The sequence below is a fragment of the Nicotiana tabacum genome, chromosome 16 (genome assembly GCF_000715075.1).
Source record: "Nicotiana tabacum cultivar K326 chromosome 16, ASM71507v2, whole genome shotgun sequence".
In the NCBI taxonomy this organism is placed as follows: Eukaryota; Viridiplantae; Streptophyta; class Magnoliopsida; order Solanales; family Solanaceae; genus Nicotiana; species Nicotiana tabacum.
This window is the reverse complement of record NC_134095.1, coordinates 90,459,395-90,475,878: the sequence shown is the minus strand read 5'-3', so window position 1 is coordinate 90,475,878 and position 16,484 is coordinate 90,459,395. Positions and strand designations below refer to the sequence as shown.

General features: G+C 35.5%; 1 protein-coding gene across 3 annotated transcripts; it reads left to right on the top strand.

Moving 5' to 3' along the window:
• Positions 1–2,727: 2,727 nt before the first annotated feature.
• LOC107799429 (long chain acyl-CoA synthetase 9, chloroplastic-like) lies at positions 2,728–10,933 on the top strand. Of its 3 annotated transcripts, none has more exons than XM_016622541.2 (12): positions 2,728–2,937; positions 3,843–4,299; positions 4,567–4,647; positions 6,014–6,277; positions 6,752–6,883; positions 6,979–7,152; positions 7,257–7,486; positions 8,539–8,656; positions 9,170–9,301; positions 9,400–9,534; positions 9,913–10,119; positions 10,649–10,933. In XM_016622541.2, the coding sequence occupies exons 2-12, from the start codon at positions 3,853–3,855 to the stop codon at positions 10,814–10,816; spliced, it is 2,088 nt and encodes a 695-aa protein (XP_016478027.1). In that variant the 5' UTR covers positions 2,728–2,937; positions 3,843–3,852; the 3' UTR covers positions 10,817–10,933. The 3 variants fall into 3 exon arrangements, with proteins under 3 accessions (XP_016478027.1, XP_016478028.1, XP_016478029.1); XM_016622542.2 differs by having other exon boundaries at positions 2,794–2,931; XM_016622543.2 differs by lacking the exon at positions 2,728–2,937 and adding an exon at positions 2,954–3,081.
• The last annotated feature ends 5,551 nt before the right edge of the window (positions 10,934–16,484 follow it).

The window sequence follows — 16,484 nt, the reverse complement described above, 5'->3', positions numbered from 1 at the left end:
AGGGTAGTCGGGTACTCTAATATTTTGTTTTTTGTGGCAGGTTCATCTAATGATTGGGGTGGGGAAACCAATACTTCCTTAGCCTTATCCACGTGTAATGTGCTTTGTATGCATTGGGTGTTAGGGATATTTGGTGGATTTGTCATTGAGCTTGTTTCGAAAACCATGGGCTCACCTTCTAAAATCTCAAAAAAATTAGTAGACTTAATACCAACATTTGAGAAAGGTGATTTAGCATTGGTATTGCTATCAGATGAATGTCTGACTTTTGTGTCAGGAGATGGTGAAGCAGATATATATTTTTCCATATATTTAAGCTTTGGAGAATTAAATTTATGAGAATTAAAAGACATACCCGTATCCAGATCATTGAGCTTTGATCTTTTACTTGGATTGTGTACCTTAGCTATTGGGATTGCCCTTGAGCTAGTATGCTTTTTCTTGTTGAATGTGACAGTAACCCAATCACTTTGGACTCCTTGTTGTGTAGTAGTGACCTGATTTTCATGTTGCTTTTGGGAATTGGAATTTTGTAGAGTGTCAGGCATTGTGATTGGCTATGACCTAGCCTGCCACAGTTTTTGCATAGGAAATTTTCACCTTCATAATGAATCTGTTGTTTATAATTTCCAATGTATACAAATGGTTTAACTGGAAATTCCATTGAGACTTCCACACAGAGTCTAGCATATCGACCTCTTAGGGTAGAGGAGGTACATGTATCAATTCTAAGTAATTTACCTACTTTATTGCCAATCCTTTGTAATAAGGAAGAGTCATAAAATTTAGTAGGGAGTTGAGGACAAACCCATACTGCAGACTTCAGTTGTTTGGCTTCACTGGCTACAAAGTGAGGTTCCCATTTGAACCAAAAGGTGAAAACCATTAATAAACCAAGGCCCATTGCTTAAAACTTTGGCCATATTTTCCTCCTTGGTGAATTTAACTATGAAGTAGTCCGCCCCAGGTCCATTAGGTTAAAGTTTTCAGTTGGTTTCCATAATTATTAGAGTTTACTTTCGAGGTATTGGTGGAAGAATCGTTTACCCATTAGTTTAATTATAAGAGATTATTTCCAAGGCTGATATATCCTTTGAAATTTGAAGTTTTTCATTGATGCCTTAGCTTTTTTGAGAGCAAATATTTGGGTTGGATAAAACTTTTAATGGATCATCTAGTTGCATGAAGGAATCATTAGCTTCAGTGGGATCTAGTGGTGGTTGGGAGATGTGCTTTTTGATGGAATCCAGAAGGAGGGCTTCTTTGAATGATGAAGTAGAAGTATGAATTTTAGTGGATGAATTTGGAGTAGGAGAATCATTACCTTCATGCGGTTGAAGTGTATTGATTGAGTTTGGAGTAGGAGGATTATTATCTTCATGCGCATGATTGATATATGGTGGTTTTGGGGGATGTGAAGAGATTGGTGGCTAGTTTGAGGAAGGTTTACCATTGTTTTTTTAAGTAGAAATTGATGGAAAAGAGTAGTGAGAAGACAGACCTTCTCACTCTAATTATCTTCAAATGTTATGTGTTCTTGTTGAAATTCAAAAAGAAGAATGATAACTTGTGAAACTTAAGAAATTGAATAATAAAGTTGTAATCAATTTTAAGTCACATATTAATTGAGTAATTTTATGGAATAGAGTTTCTTCCTTTTATTGAACAACTAAATAGGACTAGCAATTAATCATTTCAGAACATGATTATACATTTTTTTTTTATTTTATAACTTACACACAAGTTCTAATATAATATAAAAATTTAGTATTGATCGAGACGAGGTACACATGCAACGCGCATATATCCTAAGAATAGGAATAATTTGGGTTTCATTAATAATTAGGAATAATCGTTTAATTAATTTTTCTATAATTTAGAAATAGTTATTTAATTATTCTCCTGCTATTAACAGTCTAGGAAAGTTAATAAATTTTTACCTCTTAGTTCAACTCCCTATGCTTGGCTAATTCTCACACACCTTTTTTTTTTTTTTGCTTTTTCGTTAGGAGTCTTTATTATTTGGTAAAATTTTTGAAGGACTCATTTTTCATAAAAAAATATTTAGTGAAAGACCAAATATTTTCGTAAATATTTTAATTGTCAAACTTAGCTTCTTTTAATAATATATATTTAATTTTTAAAAATAATTTATTCATTGAAACTAAAATGCAGTATCCTAAACTTGTTTGGATGGTTGTTACATATCGTTTCATAATGTATCGTATCGTATCGTATTGTACTGTATCGTTTGATGAATACAATGTTTGAATGGATTGTGTCGTTTTGCCGTCGTTTCATGGTATCATGCACCAGTAATATGATGAATAAACTTGCAATATTATAAAGAAAAAATATGAGATAATATATAAAAAGGTAGGGTAAATGATAAAATAAAATTATTTAATAATGGTGAAGGGTGAGATTGAGAGAAAACACAAGGAATCAACGCGACCACACTAAATCGGTCGTTACATAAAGTAACATATTTCATAGTTCCGTAACGACGGACAATATGATACGATACAATAAAATTTAAGTAACAATCAAAATAAATATTGTATTTAAAGTAACAATATGATACGATACAACTGGTAACGACCATCCAAACAAGCTGTAAAACTAGTGGAATTAAACACAAAAAAACCACAATTTGGACCTCACCCCATTTCAGCAAGGCACTCTGCAATCTCCATCAGCCAAATCAACCCTTAGTCCACGTGTATGAATCCAAATCAGAAATAGCTGACAGAAGAAAACAAGAAAACGAAGCATTTGCCCAGTAGCTGAACAAAAGAGGCTGAAACTCCAACTTTGGACACTCTCTCGATCCCTCCGCCAAACCAACATACCAAACCTACAGCCTTCTTTGGTCCCTCCCCACTTAATTTAGCTACTTTTTCTTTCAGCTGAATTCTGGGATTCTTCAAGGTAAAGGTACGTTCTTTTCTTCATTCCACACATTCGTTTGTCATTTATCTGAAGATGGATTTGCTGTTCATTTCTGAATCTTGAAACTAGGTGTAATCTAGCTTAGACTTGTTGAATTTGAGAATGGGTGTATTCAGTAGAGCACATTGAGTAATGACATTTCCAATTATTATTTTTTCTGTTATTTGTTTTCTTTTTGCATATGTAATCTTTTGCTAATTTGATGGCTAAAGATTTGATTTTTTCCCCCAACATGCATTTATTCATTTTTTCTTGAAGCAGTCAGAACTATGAAGTTTGATTGGTTTGTTCCACAACTTATAGATTGTTTGAACTCTAGACCCTCTTGGAAGTGGGAACTGTAGCTTGACTTTTTCTGATTGGCCTTTACCATTTTTAAGAAATACTGAAAGGTGGAAAAAAGAAAAGCAAATTAGGCTTCCCCGGACCACGCGCATAGCGGGAGCTTAGTGCACTGGCTGCCCTTTTAGATTGCCACACCCCAATCATTAGGTAGTTTTTGTCTCAAACTTGTGCATACCTGTTGATATGATGTTGTTTTGGAATATCTGCTGGAGGCTAAAAAGGTTTTTTTTTTCCCCTTATTTTTCATGCTGGGTAACAAATGAATATCTTTTGACAATTTCCCTTTACAAGACAAGAATGGAAAAAGTAGGAAGAACTGAAAAGTATGACAAAATATCTTAAACTGTTCAATTGCAGATAGTCCTGTTATTTCTTGTTCTTCTTTGTTGCAGGGTGGAGGGAATTTGTGTCCATGGTATATCTACTGTTGAGAACCTTTCTGTTGCCCTCCCTGTCTCTTTAGATGATACATAAATTATCACTCTCGAAAACGTTTACCATTATCTACGACCAGTCTGAGAAAGTGTATTGTTTGCTTTTGTCAGGGTAAATTAGATGGGGCCTTATGTTGCTGGTGTTCTTGTTCCTCTAGTTGTAACTATTCTCCTTCAGAATAGAAGAAGGCGGAAAAAGCGAGGCTTGCCTGTTGATGTTGGTGGTGAACCTGGCTATGCTATCCGAAACCGCCGGTTTAGTGCACCGGTAGAAACAGCGTGGGAAGGAATCACAACGCTGGCCGAGCTTTTTGAGTATTCATGCAAGAAGTACTATCACAAGAAGTTACTAGGAAGTCGGAAACTGCTTTCCAGAGAGATGGAAATATCTGCGGATGGAAGGTCATTTGAGAAACTTCACTTGGGTGAGTATAAGTGGTTGAGTTATGGTCAGACATTTGAGATTGTGTGCAACTTCTCCTCCGGTTTGGCACAACTTGGCCACAAAAGAGAAGAACGTGTGGCCATCTTTGCTGATACATGTGAAGAATGGTTAATTGCATTACAGGTACATATTTTTTTCTGTACTAACATAGCAAAGAGATTTCTTTTCTTTCCACCCGAACCCCTGGCTGGAAACTGATTATGCAGTCTTTCTTTGCACTGATGACGATGACATTTATGGACTAGTTCATTTGTAGATTTGAGATACTCGAAGAGACAATATGTTTTTAACACGTCGATAAACGGCTAAGAATCTAGTAATATATGAATAGTGTTTTTGTACATTTTGCCATGTCAATGACATAACATTGAGTCGCTTTGTCTACACCAGAGTTGCTTCAGACGCAATGTGACAGTGGTTACTATTTATGCATCCCTTGGTGAAGAGGCCCTCTGTTACTCATTAAATCAGGTCAATTCTCTCTCTTGCTCTATCTCTCTTCCTGTCTCTCTCTCTTTTTTTCTCAATCACAAATCAGAACATGCATACATAACAGGTTCAAGAATAGTGTTTTATGCATAACAAATAGATCATACTTGGAAGAGCTTACTAGTGACACCAACACTGTGTGCGCAATCCTGTACTAGATGTAGTAATTGGAACTGTCTCAATTAGTAAAGAAAAAAAAATGATTTTATAATGGTGCTCTGAGATGGAATTAACTGGAAAAACATGGTTACTGAAGTTTATATAGCCGAGCTCGACTTGTTTGGGACTAAAACGATGTTGTTGTTATTGTTGTTGTTGTACAGGTGATGCTAATTGCTAAATATAGTCCTTCCTAGTTAAGATAGAATTGAAGATCTCTTCTCGTGAAATAACATGCAAAGCTCAAGATTATCACTGTACAATTTTTGGAAAACAGATCAGTTATGGTAGAATGATAATCATATTTACTTATGTTTATTCCTCGAAATCCGTTTTCAGATATGAGCTTGATGCTATGCTAACTCGTTCTTTTTACTGATATCTGTTGTCAAGCATCGGTCTGACTTGCCTTCTCCACTTTCTTCAGTTTCCATGGATTATTCTTAATCTTCATTTTTTCAACTTGTACTGGCCACTTTAGCCACGTGAAGCAGTTTGAAATGAATTATATTTTCCTCCATGACCCCCATGTAGGTTAAAATGTATTCATACTTCTATAACTTCAGTTGAAGTTCTATACTAGACACAAGGAAAGCCTTAAAACATAGGAATATATTGAAATACCCTAGAGGCTAGACAGTGGTACTTTAAGAAAGGTAAATTGACAAATGAATTACCCCCGACGATGAAATCGTTAGTTTTGGGTTGAAACTGATAATCTCCTGCAGAGTCCTTCATCAGATTTGTTCTCTTAATCTATTTGAGGGAGTCATAATCTCTTCAATGAAGCTCTAGCATGCTTCTGGCTGAAATTAGAAAAGGACAGCATTCCACTTTTAGCTAAAGTTTGATTCATCCATGAATTATTTTTTTGCCCAATCAGTAGATTTAACTTTATTTAAAAAAATGTCAGACAGTACCAAGATAGTACTGCAGCAACTCATCCATGCTAGATATTCGAGAACTTGAGAATTGACACTTTGCCTTTATCGATACCTTTGTTTAAAATTCCATCCTTTAAGATATTATTGGTATGCTGGAATATGCTATGGAATCTTAATCTGATTTCTATGTATTCCTCATTAGATATTTCTGTGTTTTCACGTACTCTGTCAAGTGTTCATTCTGTTCTTCTTGAAGTGTTTTATATGCTACATATTGCTCGTTGTCAGCTAGTTCTCTTTTTCAGACAGAGGTTACTACTGTCATTTGCGGGCAAAAGGAACTAAAGAAACTTGTAGACATTAGTGGACAACTTGATACTGTCAAACGTGTGATATGCATGGATGAGATTCCATCAAGTGCCTTGGTTGCCGCAGGGAGCAACTGGACATTGACTACTTTTTCTGATGTGGAGAAGCTTGGCCAAGAAAACCCTGTTGACCCAGATTTACCTCTTGCAGCTGATATTGCTGTGATCATGTATACCAGCGGAAGTACTGGCCTGCCCAAGGTTAATTTTCACTCTCACTGCTTCAAATCGTTGAAAACAGTCTTATTATTTGGAACATTGCATGTGAGCCTTAGCCTTTGGAGGAACAGCTTACAATCCTTTTGTTTTTCTAATTTAGACCTGCTTCATATCCTTTGAGGGAGGAATAGGTGATTTCGCTCAGGATACCCATAAAAGTAGATGAAAAGAACTAAGATAATCTCTAGTATTAAAGAGAGAAAAAGGCGCAGAAAATGTGATAATTGAATTTACTAGAGATTTCGGATTTTCTTACTCTTGTTCTAATTCAACATCTTCATGGTAAAGGTGTCGGAAATGCTAAAAATGTTCACCAACTTGTATTAGGAAAGTGAGATTTTTCCAAAGTTTTATTGCATTGTTTTCTTCCTCAAGTAGCTGGATGAGTCGAGAAATTCTCTAGGAAGAAAAAATAACAATCATTGCAAAATCACTAACAATTTATCTGGTGCACAGGGTGTGATGATGACACACAGGAGCGTTCTAGCTACAGCTTCTGCTGTTCTGACAATTGTACCCGGTCTTGGAAGCAAAGATGTTTACTTAGCATACCTACCGCTTGCTCATATTCTCGAACTTGCAGCAGAGGTAATGTACCAATGTTTTACCAAATATGTTGGGTGTATGATTTGTTCATGTCTTTACTTTGTATCTAATAAATTAAAATTCTGATTTTTCTGCAGACCATAGTACCTGGGATTGGTGGTTCTATAGGATATGGCTCTCCTCTGACTCTTACTGATACTTCAAATAAGATAAAGAAAGGAACTAAAGGAGATGCCTCTGTGTTAAGGCCAACAGTGATGGCAGCTGTCCCAGCAATTCTTGATCGGGTTCGAGATGGCGTGCGCAAAAAGGTATAACTTAGGATTCAAAAGATATCTTTTCTTAGTTCTTTTGGTTGCTTCTGCATACCTATCACGTGATGTTGGTACGTGAAGCTAACATTGGTAAAATTCAGGTAGATGCTGCAGGCGGATTATCAAAAAAGCTGTTTGATTTGGCATATTCTCGCAGACAGTCTGCAGTTAATGGTAATTGGTTTGGAGCTTGGGGCTTAGAAAAACAATTCTGGAACTTATTAGTGTTTAAGAAGGTTCAAGCAATTCTGGGCGGCCGTATCCGTTTTATCCTGTCAGGAGGAGCTCCCCTCTCTGGAGATACTCAGAGATTTATCAACATATGCCTTGGGTGAGTAACTCCGAAACTATGCCCCCACATAAATGAGCTGAAAGCTTAATATGCACATTTCTCATTGTAGCAATTTTGACCTCACATCACAGAATACAATGATCTGAGGGATTCACTAGTTTGATACCAAATGAAACTAATATATAAAGTTCTAATTGACCTCTGACCATGATCCCCATAGGCCATTGAGATGATGCTCTAGAGCATTTGCTTGATATCTGCATTGTGTAATGATTTTACTACTACTTGAAAATAGATTGACAGCAAGAGTTACCTTCTCAACTTCAACAGTGCCTGTTTCTTATAGTCTCAAGGTTAATCTGGCCGCATATAATATCTCTTTCAACATTCTAAAGTCTACAATCAATCTCACCACTTTTGACCTTTTTACTAACTGACTGATCTACCTGTCTCTAGACAACGTACTAAGAAGTTAGATAGTTTTTGTGGCGGACATAGGAACTCTTGTTGCTATCTTCCCCTTGAAAGTTTTATTCCTCTCCTTAAATTCTAGTTGTCACTAACTTTTATATTGTAAAGTGTCCAATGAACACTTGTTGCTGTCCCTTGGGGTTTTGTTCTCCCCTTAGGTTCTCTTTGCCACTAACTGTTATATTTGAAGTGTCCAATTTAAAGAAACTTCGACGTAATGTTGTCTATCTGCTGTTTCTAATGATGTAAATCTAGTAGCTGATAACTTGAAAATATTTATCTGCCTGATGATAGGAAGAGAACCCTGAGAAAAACTTAACCTTTAGGCTTTTAGTGTGGCCATATCTTTTGATGTTTTCGCCCTGTGTTCTAATTAATAACTAGCATCGTACATTACTTGAATGATGAAATTCTATGTTAATTAATAAAAAGTATGATGCTTTAATTAAGGACTCCACTTCCATCAAAATAGACATTCAAATTGATATTTTAGTAAATTATTGTCAACAACAACAATAGCAAATAATATTCAGCTTTACATTGTAACAAGCAATCTTCTCTTCTTGCTAGCATCTTTTTTTTTCTGCAGACTTCTCATCTTACTTGGTTTATTTTCCTAGTGCTCCAATAGGCCAAGGTTATGGTCTTACTGAAACCTGTGCTGGTGGAACATTCAGTGATTATGATGATACTTCTGTCGGACGTGTTGGTCCTCCACTCCCCTGCTCATACATCAAGGTAAAGTAGAATGAGCAGAGTCAAAGCTTGACATTCCTCTATGTCCTTGTATCATACTATGGTCATTGGCTTCATTTCTTTGTGCAAGTAGGAGAGAATTACCCCATTTTGAGGTCAAGAATTATGCATTTCAAATTTTTAGAAAGCATTGCAGTAATCTTATTACTTGCATCTCTCACAATTATTTGTTAAATCCTGTGGTTTGCATATTATCTTTTATGTAATGCTCTTGTTCCTGTGCCTAGCTTTATATGGTTTAAGTTTCAGATGGTTCTTTTGTAAGTTGACAGAGTACCACATCATGATCCATCGGCAACCTGTAACATAAAATTTGTGCTTCAAATCTCCATTCTGTTTTTCCCCGTGTTACATTTTGATCTTCTTGCTTTCCAAACCATTTTTGTTGTTCAAGTCCATTATAAACTCTAACAGCTATATGATAGCTTCTGCAATCAATCTTTTTAGCTTTCACCAGATAATACTCGTAATTTAATGTAGTACTTTCATCTGTAGTTGATAGATTGGGCTGAGGGTGGATATCTAACAAGTGATTCCCCAATGCCTCGAGGTGAGATTGTTATTGGTGGACCAAATGTTACCGTCGGATATTTCAAAAATGAGGAGAAGTCGAAAGAAGTATACAAGGTACGTATTGCTCTACATTGTATGCTCTGATGAGTATTTGTGTTACAACTATGACTGGTATTTTTTTTAATTGCAATGGGCTTTTTTGCTGTATTAAGGTTGACGAGAGAGGAATGAGTTGGTTCTACACGGGTGACATAGGGCAGTTTCATGCAGACGGTTGCCTTGAGATAATTGACCGTAAAAAGGACATTGTTAAACTTCAGCACGGAGAATATGTTTCCTTGGGAAAGGTGCGATCTTTTTAAAGTGTGTAACCATCTCATCTAAAAGCTTAAGCTCTTAGAGAAAGCACACATTTGTTTGCTTAATTATGTCTTCAACGGGTCCCCTTAGATGCAGGCTTGATTCTTTTTTATGAGCCAAGCACGTGAATTTTTTTTTTTAATATTGGGCGACGGTGAAACTTGAACCAAGCTTAAGCTGTTAGAGAGAGCACAGTTTTATTTACTTAATTATGTCTTCAACAGATCTAGTATTCTTACATGGTATTTTTTATCCTAGCTCACAAAATGTATGCACATTGGTAGACTAAATTCTCCTGGTTTCACAGCCTTAACTCCCTACACTTTTTTATTTACTGATGTGGGAGTTGATACATCAATGTGCAGGTTGAGGCTGCTCTTAGTATCAGTCCCTATGTCGACAATATAATGTTGCATGCCAATCCTTTCCACAGTTATTGTGTAGCTATAGTGGTTGCCGCTCAGGCTGCTGTGGAAGGCTGGGCTAAGAAGCACGGTATTGACTTTGGCAATTTCCCAGAGTTATGTCAGAATGAAGAAACTGTCAAGGAAGTATATGCTTCCTTAGTGAAGGTATTTTCGTGCATGCAAATATATAGAGCTTCTCTCTTTTTTCTTTTCTTCTTTTTCCTTCTTTTTCCTTTTGCATAGCTTTATTTAAACATGACTTGCAGATGATTTAGCAACTCAATAGTCTGAACACTAACTACAATTACTTGTAGGATGGTCCATTGTTGAAATATTTTATAGCACCTACTAGTCAATAACTTTTGTGGTTTTGAAAGGGAAACCCCATATATCTCATTATTCACGATAACAGAAAATGTAACACATTATCACCATTATGGCGAGCATTGGCCCTCAGCAATGTTTTATGAACTGATGCAACATCGTTTATCAATTGTCATTAGCAAAGAAGAATCCTTTTCCTTTTTAACACTCAGTTAAGGCCTCATCTATTTTGAGTGTAACCATAACATTTGCTGGACTACTCCATGTTTTCGGAGCTAAATACCATTGTCGTCTAGACTGTAGTGTTATTGGTTATATTGTGAATACTAGTGTTCATTGAATTTTGTTTACCTCCACTTATCTTGTACAGGCAGCGAAGGCTGCTTGTTTGGAAAAGTTTGAGATCCCAGCGAAGATCAAGCTGCTTGCGGAAGCATGGACTCCAGAATCAGGCCTTGTTACTGCAGCTTTGAAGCTCAAGAGGGATGTCATTAGGAAGGCCTTCTCAGATGAACTAGCTCAATTATATTCCTCATGATTATACAGAGATAGCATCTCATTTTTTTGTTTTTGGAGAAAACTAAAATCAAGATTCCTCAATAAATATTTGTAAACTATAGCCTTTTTTATATGTGATTACTTTTGGTATGTGGCATTTTTGGTTCTAAGTATCCTTTTCGGCAAATGCTCCATTAGTTTACTGTGGAAAATAGAGGCTCCATTTTATTTTTAACCTCATGAGTCTTGTGACTTCATCACGTGTTAGATGAATTGATAAACTATAACGACAAGGAGAAAAGAATTCCTTGTTAGTCGATGCATGCACCAAATTTAGTTGCTCTTTGAAGTAGTACATAAATAATGAGAAAAGGGATTTGTGCATACCTATATACTATTGGAAATTTTATTACCCTCTTTATTCAAGTTTCACTTTAATTACATCCTATATATAAATTTACTAATTATATACACTTTAGGAATTAAATAAGTTTCCCTTTATATTAGGAATCAATTATTTTCAATCCTTATTCTCTCTTCCTCATGTGCTCTCTCTCCCTCCTGCTCTCTCTCTCTCAGTCCCTAATTCTAGTAATATATAGCAAAGGAAAAGAGAGCAGTTGTTCCACCATTGGCAGCCATTAAAAAGCTTTGAAGCTTTGAATTCGATTTGGTTTTCAAAAAACATTATTTGTTTGAATTGGGTGTAAACAATTGGGAATTCTCTCTACGTCTCTCTCTATCTCTCAATTCTAATTCCAGTAATGTAAAGCAAAGGAAAAGGGAGCAGCAATTCCACCATTGACAGCCATTAAAAAGCTTTGAAGTTTTGAATTCGAATTTGGGTTTTCAAAAACCATTATTTGTTTGGATTGGGTGTTGTTGCAAACAATTGGGAATATGATTTGGAGTTTATATCTCAAATTTGAGGGTGTTTTGGTGAAGATTAGACTTGATTTTGGCTGAATTTCATATTGAAACTTGAAGAAGAAGAAGAAGAAGAAGAAGAAGAAGAAGAAGAAGAAGAAGAAGACGACGACATGACATACATTATACTTACGAAATTGTAGTAAAGTTGTATTCTGTTGTTTATATATATATTTTTTATTTAAATATTGTATGAAAGTTGCACAATATTGTATAAAAATTATATTAAGTTGTATGATATTGTAGTTGTATATAACTAGGTAGAAATAATGTATGAAAGTTGTAGATAAGTTGTATAATATATAATTAGTTGTATGAAATTTATTTTCACTATGTATAAATCAGATATAAAATATACAAAAGACATATTGTATAAAATTTGTATAAAAATTATATTTGTGTAATAAGAAATAGTGTCAAGAATAGAGAAGTATGAAAGTTATAGATATGTTGTAGATAAGTTGTATAATATATAATTAGTTGTATGAAATTTGATACATGTGAGTATTGAAATTGATTTCGCTGCACGTATAATAATCTAACAAGATGACGATTATTTCACTTATTATTTTAATATTAGTCGTCTATTCTAGAATGGAATAGGAAGGAATAGAAAGAATGACGAGGATGAAGATGAATAAGTTGACCGTCCAAAAAGAGAAGTTTTTACTCTTTCACCAAAATTTATAACATTAGTCTCAACGAAAATGCTAACTACAAGTTTGGAAAATTTCAAAGTACAACTTGCATTTACTGATGACCAGGGCGGCTCAATAGCATCCGAGGCCTAAAGCAAAGCCTTAATAAGAGGCCTTAAATAAATATATATATATTTAATGAGCATCGTTATTTAAAAAATTAGACAAGCATGGAATGAAAAAAAAAATAAGAACTTGGTTTTATAAAGTACAAAATATTGAATGAATTTAACACATCACAACTAAAATGAGAGAATCTAGAAAATATACTCCCTCCATCCTAATTTGTGTGACACTCTCTTTTTTACTTCCCTAAAAAGAATACCTTTCTATATTTGGTAATAATTCAACAGTAAATTTTTCTCTTTACCCTTAATGAGATGATTTCTAGCTACACAAGTTTCTATGATTTGTTTAGATCACAAGTTTCAAAAGTCTTTTTTTTAAACTTCATGCCTAGTCAAACACCTTCATATAAATTGGAATGACGGGAGTATAATTTATGTGAGGAAAATAACTTATAAGCTAGATTATTAGATATAGTTACATGATAATAGAGTAAAATAATTCAGTAAAAATGTAAAATAAGATTGGCAGAAAACTAATTTGGTTATACTAATCATAGGAAGAAATCAACGTTAATATGAAAACAAAGAAATAAAATTGTCAATAATAAGCGAGAATTATATAAATTATATACTACATATAGAGAAATAGTAATTTTGGGGCCCTTAAATTCTTGGGGCCCCTAAATTCTTGGGGCCCTAAATTCTTGGGAACAATAAATTTCAAAGTACAACTTGCATTTACTCATAAATTATAACAGTTTATAACATGAAGTATCTAAGCTCATAGATACGTACATAAACTATGCCGAACGTCTTATGGTAGCACATATATATATTTGATGAAGTTTGCATCAATAATTTATAACCAATTTTTCTGTACTTGGATTCAATTAATATTGCTTGGTGTTATTCCTGTTATGATGAGGAAGAGGCAAACCCAAAAATAAAGAAGATAAAGAACACCAAATTTTAACGTGAAAAACCCTTCAAATTGAAGGTAAAAACCACGGGATCACAAAAATCCAAAAAACTCCACTATAACAATAAGAGGGTTACAAAAGTTCTCCAAATTGGATACACAACAAGTGCCAAAGACGGAGCAACAACTGTAACAAGAGCAACAACTAATCAATTGGAAAAAGAGGAGAATCCACAAAAACGAAGCTGTTGTTCGAGGCTCGAAATTAGATTCTACGAGACACCAAATCCGATCTCCACAGTTCAAATCCAAGACCAAGATGTTACGAACACTGTCAAAATTTCAGCCCGATCCAACGGTTAACGAATCGGAAACGTGATTTGAATGTTGGCTGGTCGGAATAAGAATTTGCAGCAAAACAAATATTTTTCTTCTCTCTTCTCTCTTGACGAAAGCTCTCTCAAAAACCACTCTTATGTGCTTAAGTTTTTCAAAGACTTGTATCAATGAGCATAGAATAATTCTCCAAGGTTGTCCTATTTATAGATCATGAGTGATGCTTTCTTTTAAAGCCAAAACTCACTCAAAATAGGAATAAACTGAATCCAATTCCAAATCGGAATGGAAACCAAAAGAGAATAGGATTAGGCCATTGGGCCTTTGGCTGGACAACATGGGCGTGAGCCCAACAAACTCCCCCTCCAGCCAAGGGGCCAAATGTGTCTTTAAGTAGAGGAACTATTGACAGGTTTCATGCATGCCAATTTTCTACAAAATTCATGTTTATCTGCAACCACCGCCTTTGTCAGCATATCCGAAGGATTTTCATCAATGAATATCTTCTCAACCTCAAATAATTTCTCTTCCACGGCCATTCTTATCCAATGATACTTTCTATTTATATGTTTGGTCTTAAAATGAAAAGTGGAGTGCTTGGTGACACTACTAGAATTTCGGAAAAAAGCGACCAAAATTTAGCGACCAACGTTGGTCTGTCAAGAATAACGACCAAAGTTGGTCGCTAAATTAGCGAAAATAATGAAATAAATATTTGAAATACATTAGCGACCAAGGTTGGTCGCCACTTGGTCGCTAATTGCATCAAAATGTTGACCGGACTGGTCAGACTTGCTTGGTCAAAGGTATACTGAGATTAGCGACCAACATCGGTCGCTAAAGCGGGAACCACCTATCAAATTTTAATAATTATATTATTATTTTAAAAAAATTACAAAATATAAATATATATAATTTAAAATTAGCGACCAACTTTGGTTGAAAATGGGACCCAGTTATAAAATTTTAATAATTATATTTATATTACAAAAAATTTATAAAATATAAATAAATATAATTCAAAGTTAGTGACCAAAGTTAGTCGCTTACTGAAATAGAGACCAACTTTGATCGCTAATCTGGGACCCAGTACTAACGTTTAACAAATATATTATTATTTTAAATATTATATAAATTAAATAAATCTGATTTAAATTTAGCGACCAACTTTGATCGCTACTTTAAATTTATGTATAATTAGCGACCAAAGTTGGTCTCTATTTCAATTTATCTAAATTACTTTTAATTCAATTTAAAATAATATATATATATATATATATATATATATATATATAAGCTATATTTGATACAATATGTGACGACCCGGCCAGTCGTCTCATGAGTTACCGCTCCGTTTCCCCCATTTCTGCTTTATTATGCTTCGTTATCCGTGTTTTATATGATCGAGTTGAGTAGGTTGCGTTCGGAGTGGATTTGGTAAGAAATGAGACACTTAATCTCTTTTGAGAAGGTTCAAGTTGGAAAAGTCAACCGGATGTTGACTTGTGTGTTAGAGGGCTCGGATGAGAGTTATGGTGGTTCGGTTAGCTTCGGGAGGTGATTTATGGCTTAGGAGTGTGATCGGGATTGGTTTTGGAGGTCCGGTGTAGAATAAGGCTTTAATTGGCGAAGTTAGTATTTTGGCGATTTCCGGTTATTAGGCGAGATTTTGATCTGAGGGTCGGAATGGAAATCCGAGAGTTGTTGTAGCTTCGTTATGTCATTTGTGATGTGTGTGCAAAATTTCAGGTCATTCGGACATGGTTTGGTTGGGTTTTTGATCGAAAGCGTATTTCGGAAGTTTTAGAAAACTTAGGCTTCAATCCGATGAATTTTGGGCAATTTGATGTTGTTTGAGGTGTTTTGATGATTGGAGCAAGTTTGAATGAGGTTTTAGGATGTGTTGGTGTTTTTGGTTGAGGTCCCGGGGGCCTCGGGTGAGTTTCGGATGGTCAATCGGACCATTTTTGGCTTTGAGAAGTTGCAGAATTGGCTGATGAGATGTTGCAGGTTTTAAGCCTTCGCGATCGCGTAGGGTCCATAGCGATCGCGTAGAAGGATTTTGGGTTGGCCTGAGTTTAGCCTTCGCGTTCGCATTCGAGGTCTCGCGTTCGCGTAAGGCTAGGAGTTTGTGCTTCGCGTTCGCATGAGGCTCTCCGCGTTCGCGTATAAGGATTTGAGGTCCAGTGGAATTTACTCATCGCGTTCGCATCAGGTGTCTCGCGTTCATGAAGGTCAAGGCGGAAGAGGCATCGCGTTCGTGACTGGAGTGTTGCGTTCGAGTAAAGTAAAAGTTGGTCAACGTAAATTTGTGCTACGCGAACGCGGGAGGTTGACCGCGTTCGCATAGAAGGAAAGTCAGACCTGGGCAGAAAGTTTATAAGTTATTTCATCCGCGATTTTGAGTCATTTTTCCACCATAGTTGATCATTTTGAGAGCTCTTTGAGGCGGATTGAAGAGGGATTCAAGGAGAAGTGATTGGAGGTAAGATTTAAGAACCTAAAACGTGATTCTATTGTGAAATTAACCTAGAAATTCATGGAACCTAAGCTACAAATGGAAGAACTAGGGCTTGGAATTTTAAACTTTTAAATTGGGATTTGAAGGACCATTTGAGGTCGGATTTGAGAACTTTTGATAGGTATGAACTCGTGGGAGGATAAGGAACCTGTTGATGTAAAAATTTCTGAGTTTCGAGAAGTGGGCTCGGGTTTTGCTAATTTCGGGATTTTTGATATTTTTCAATTGTTTTCGCTTGG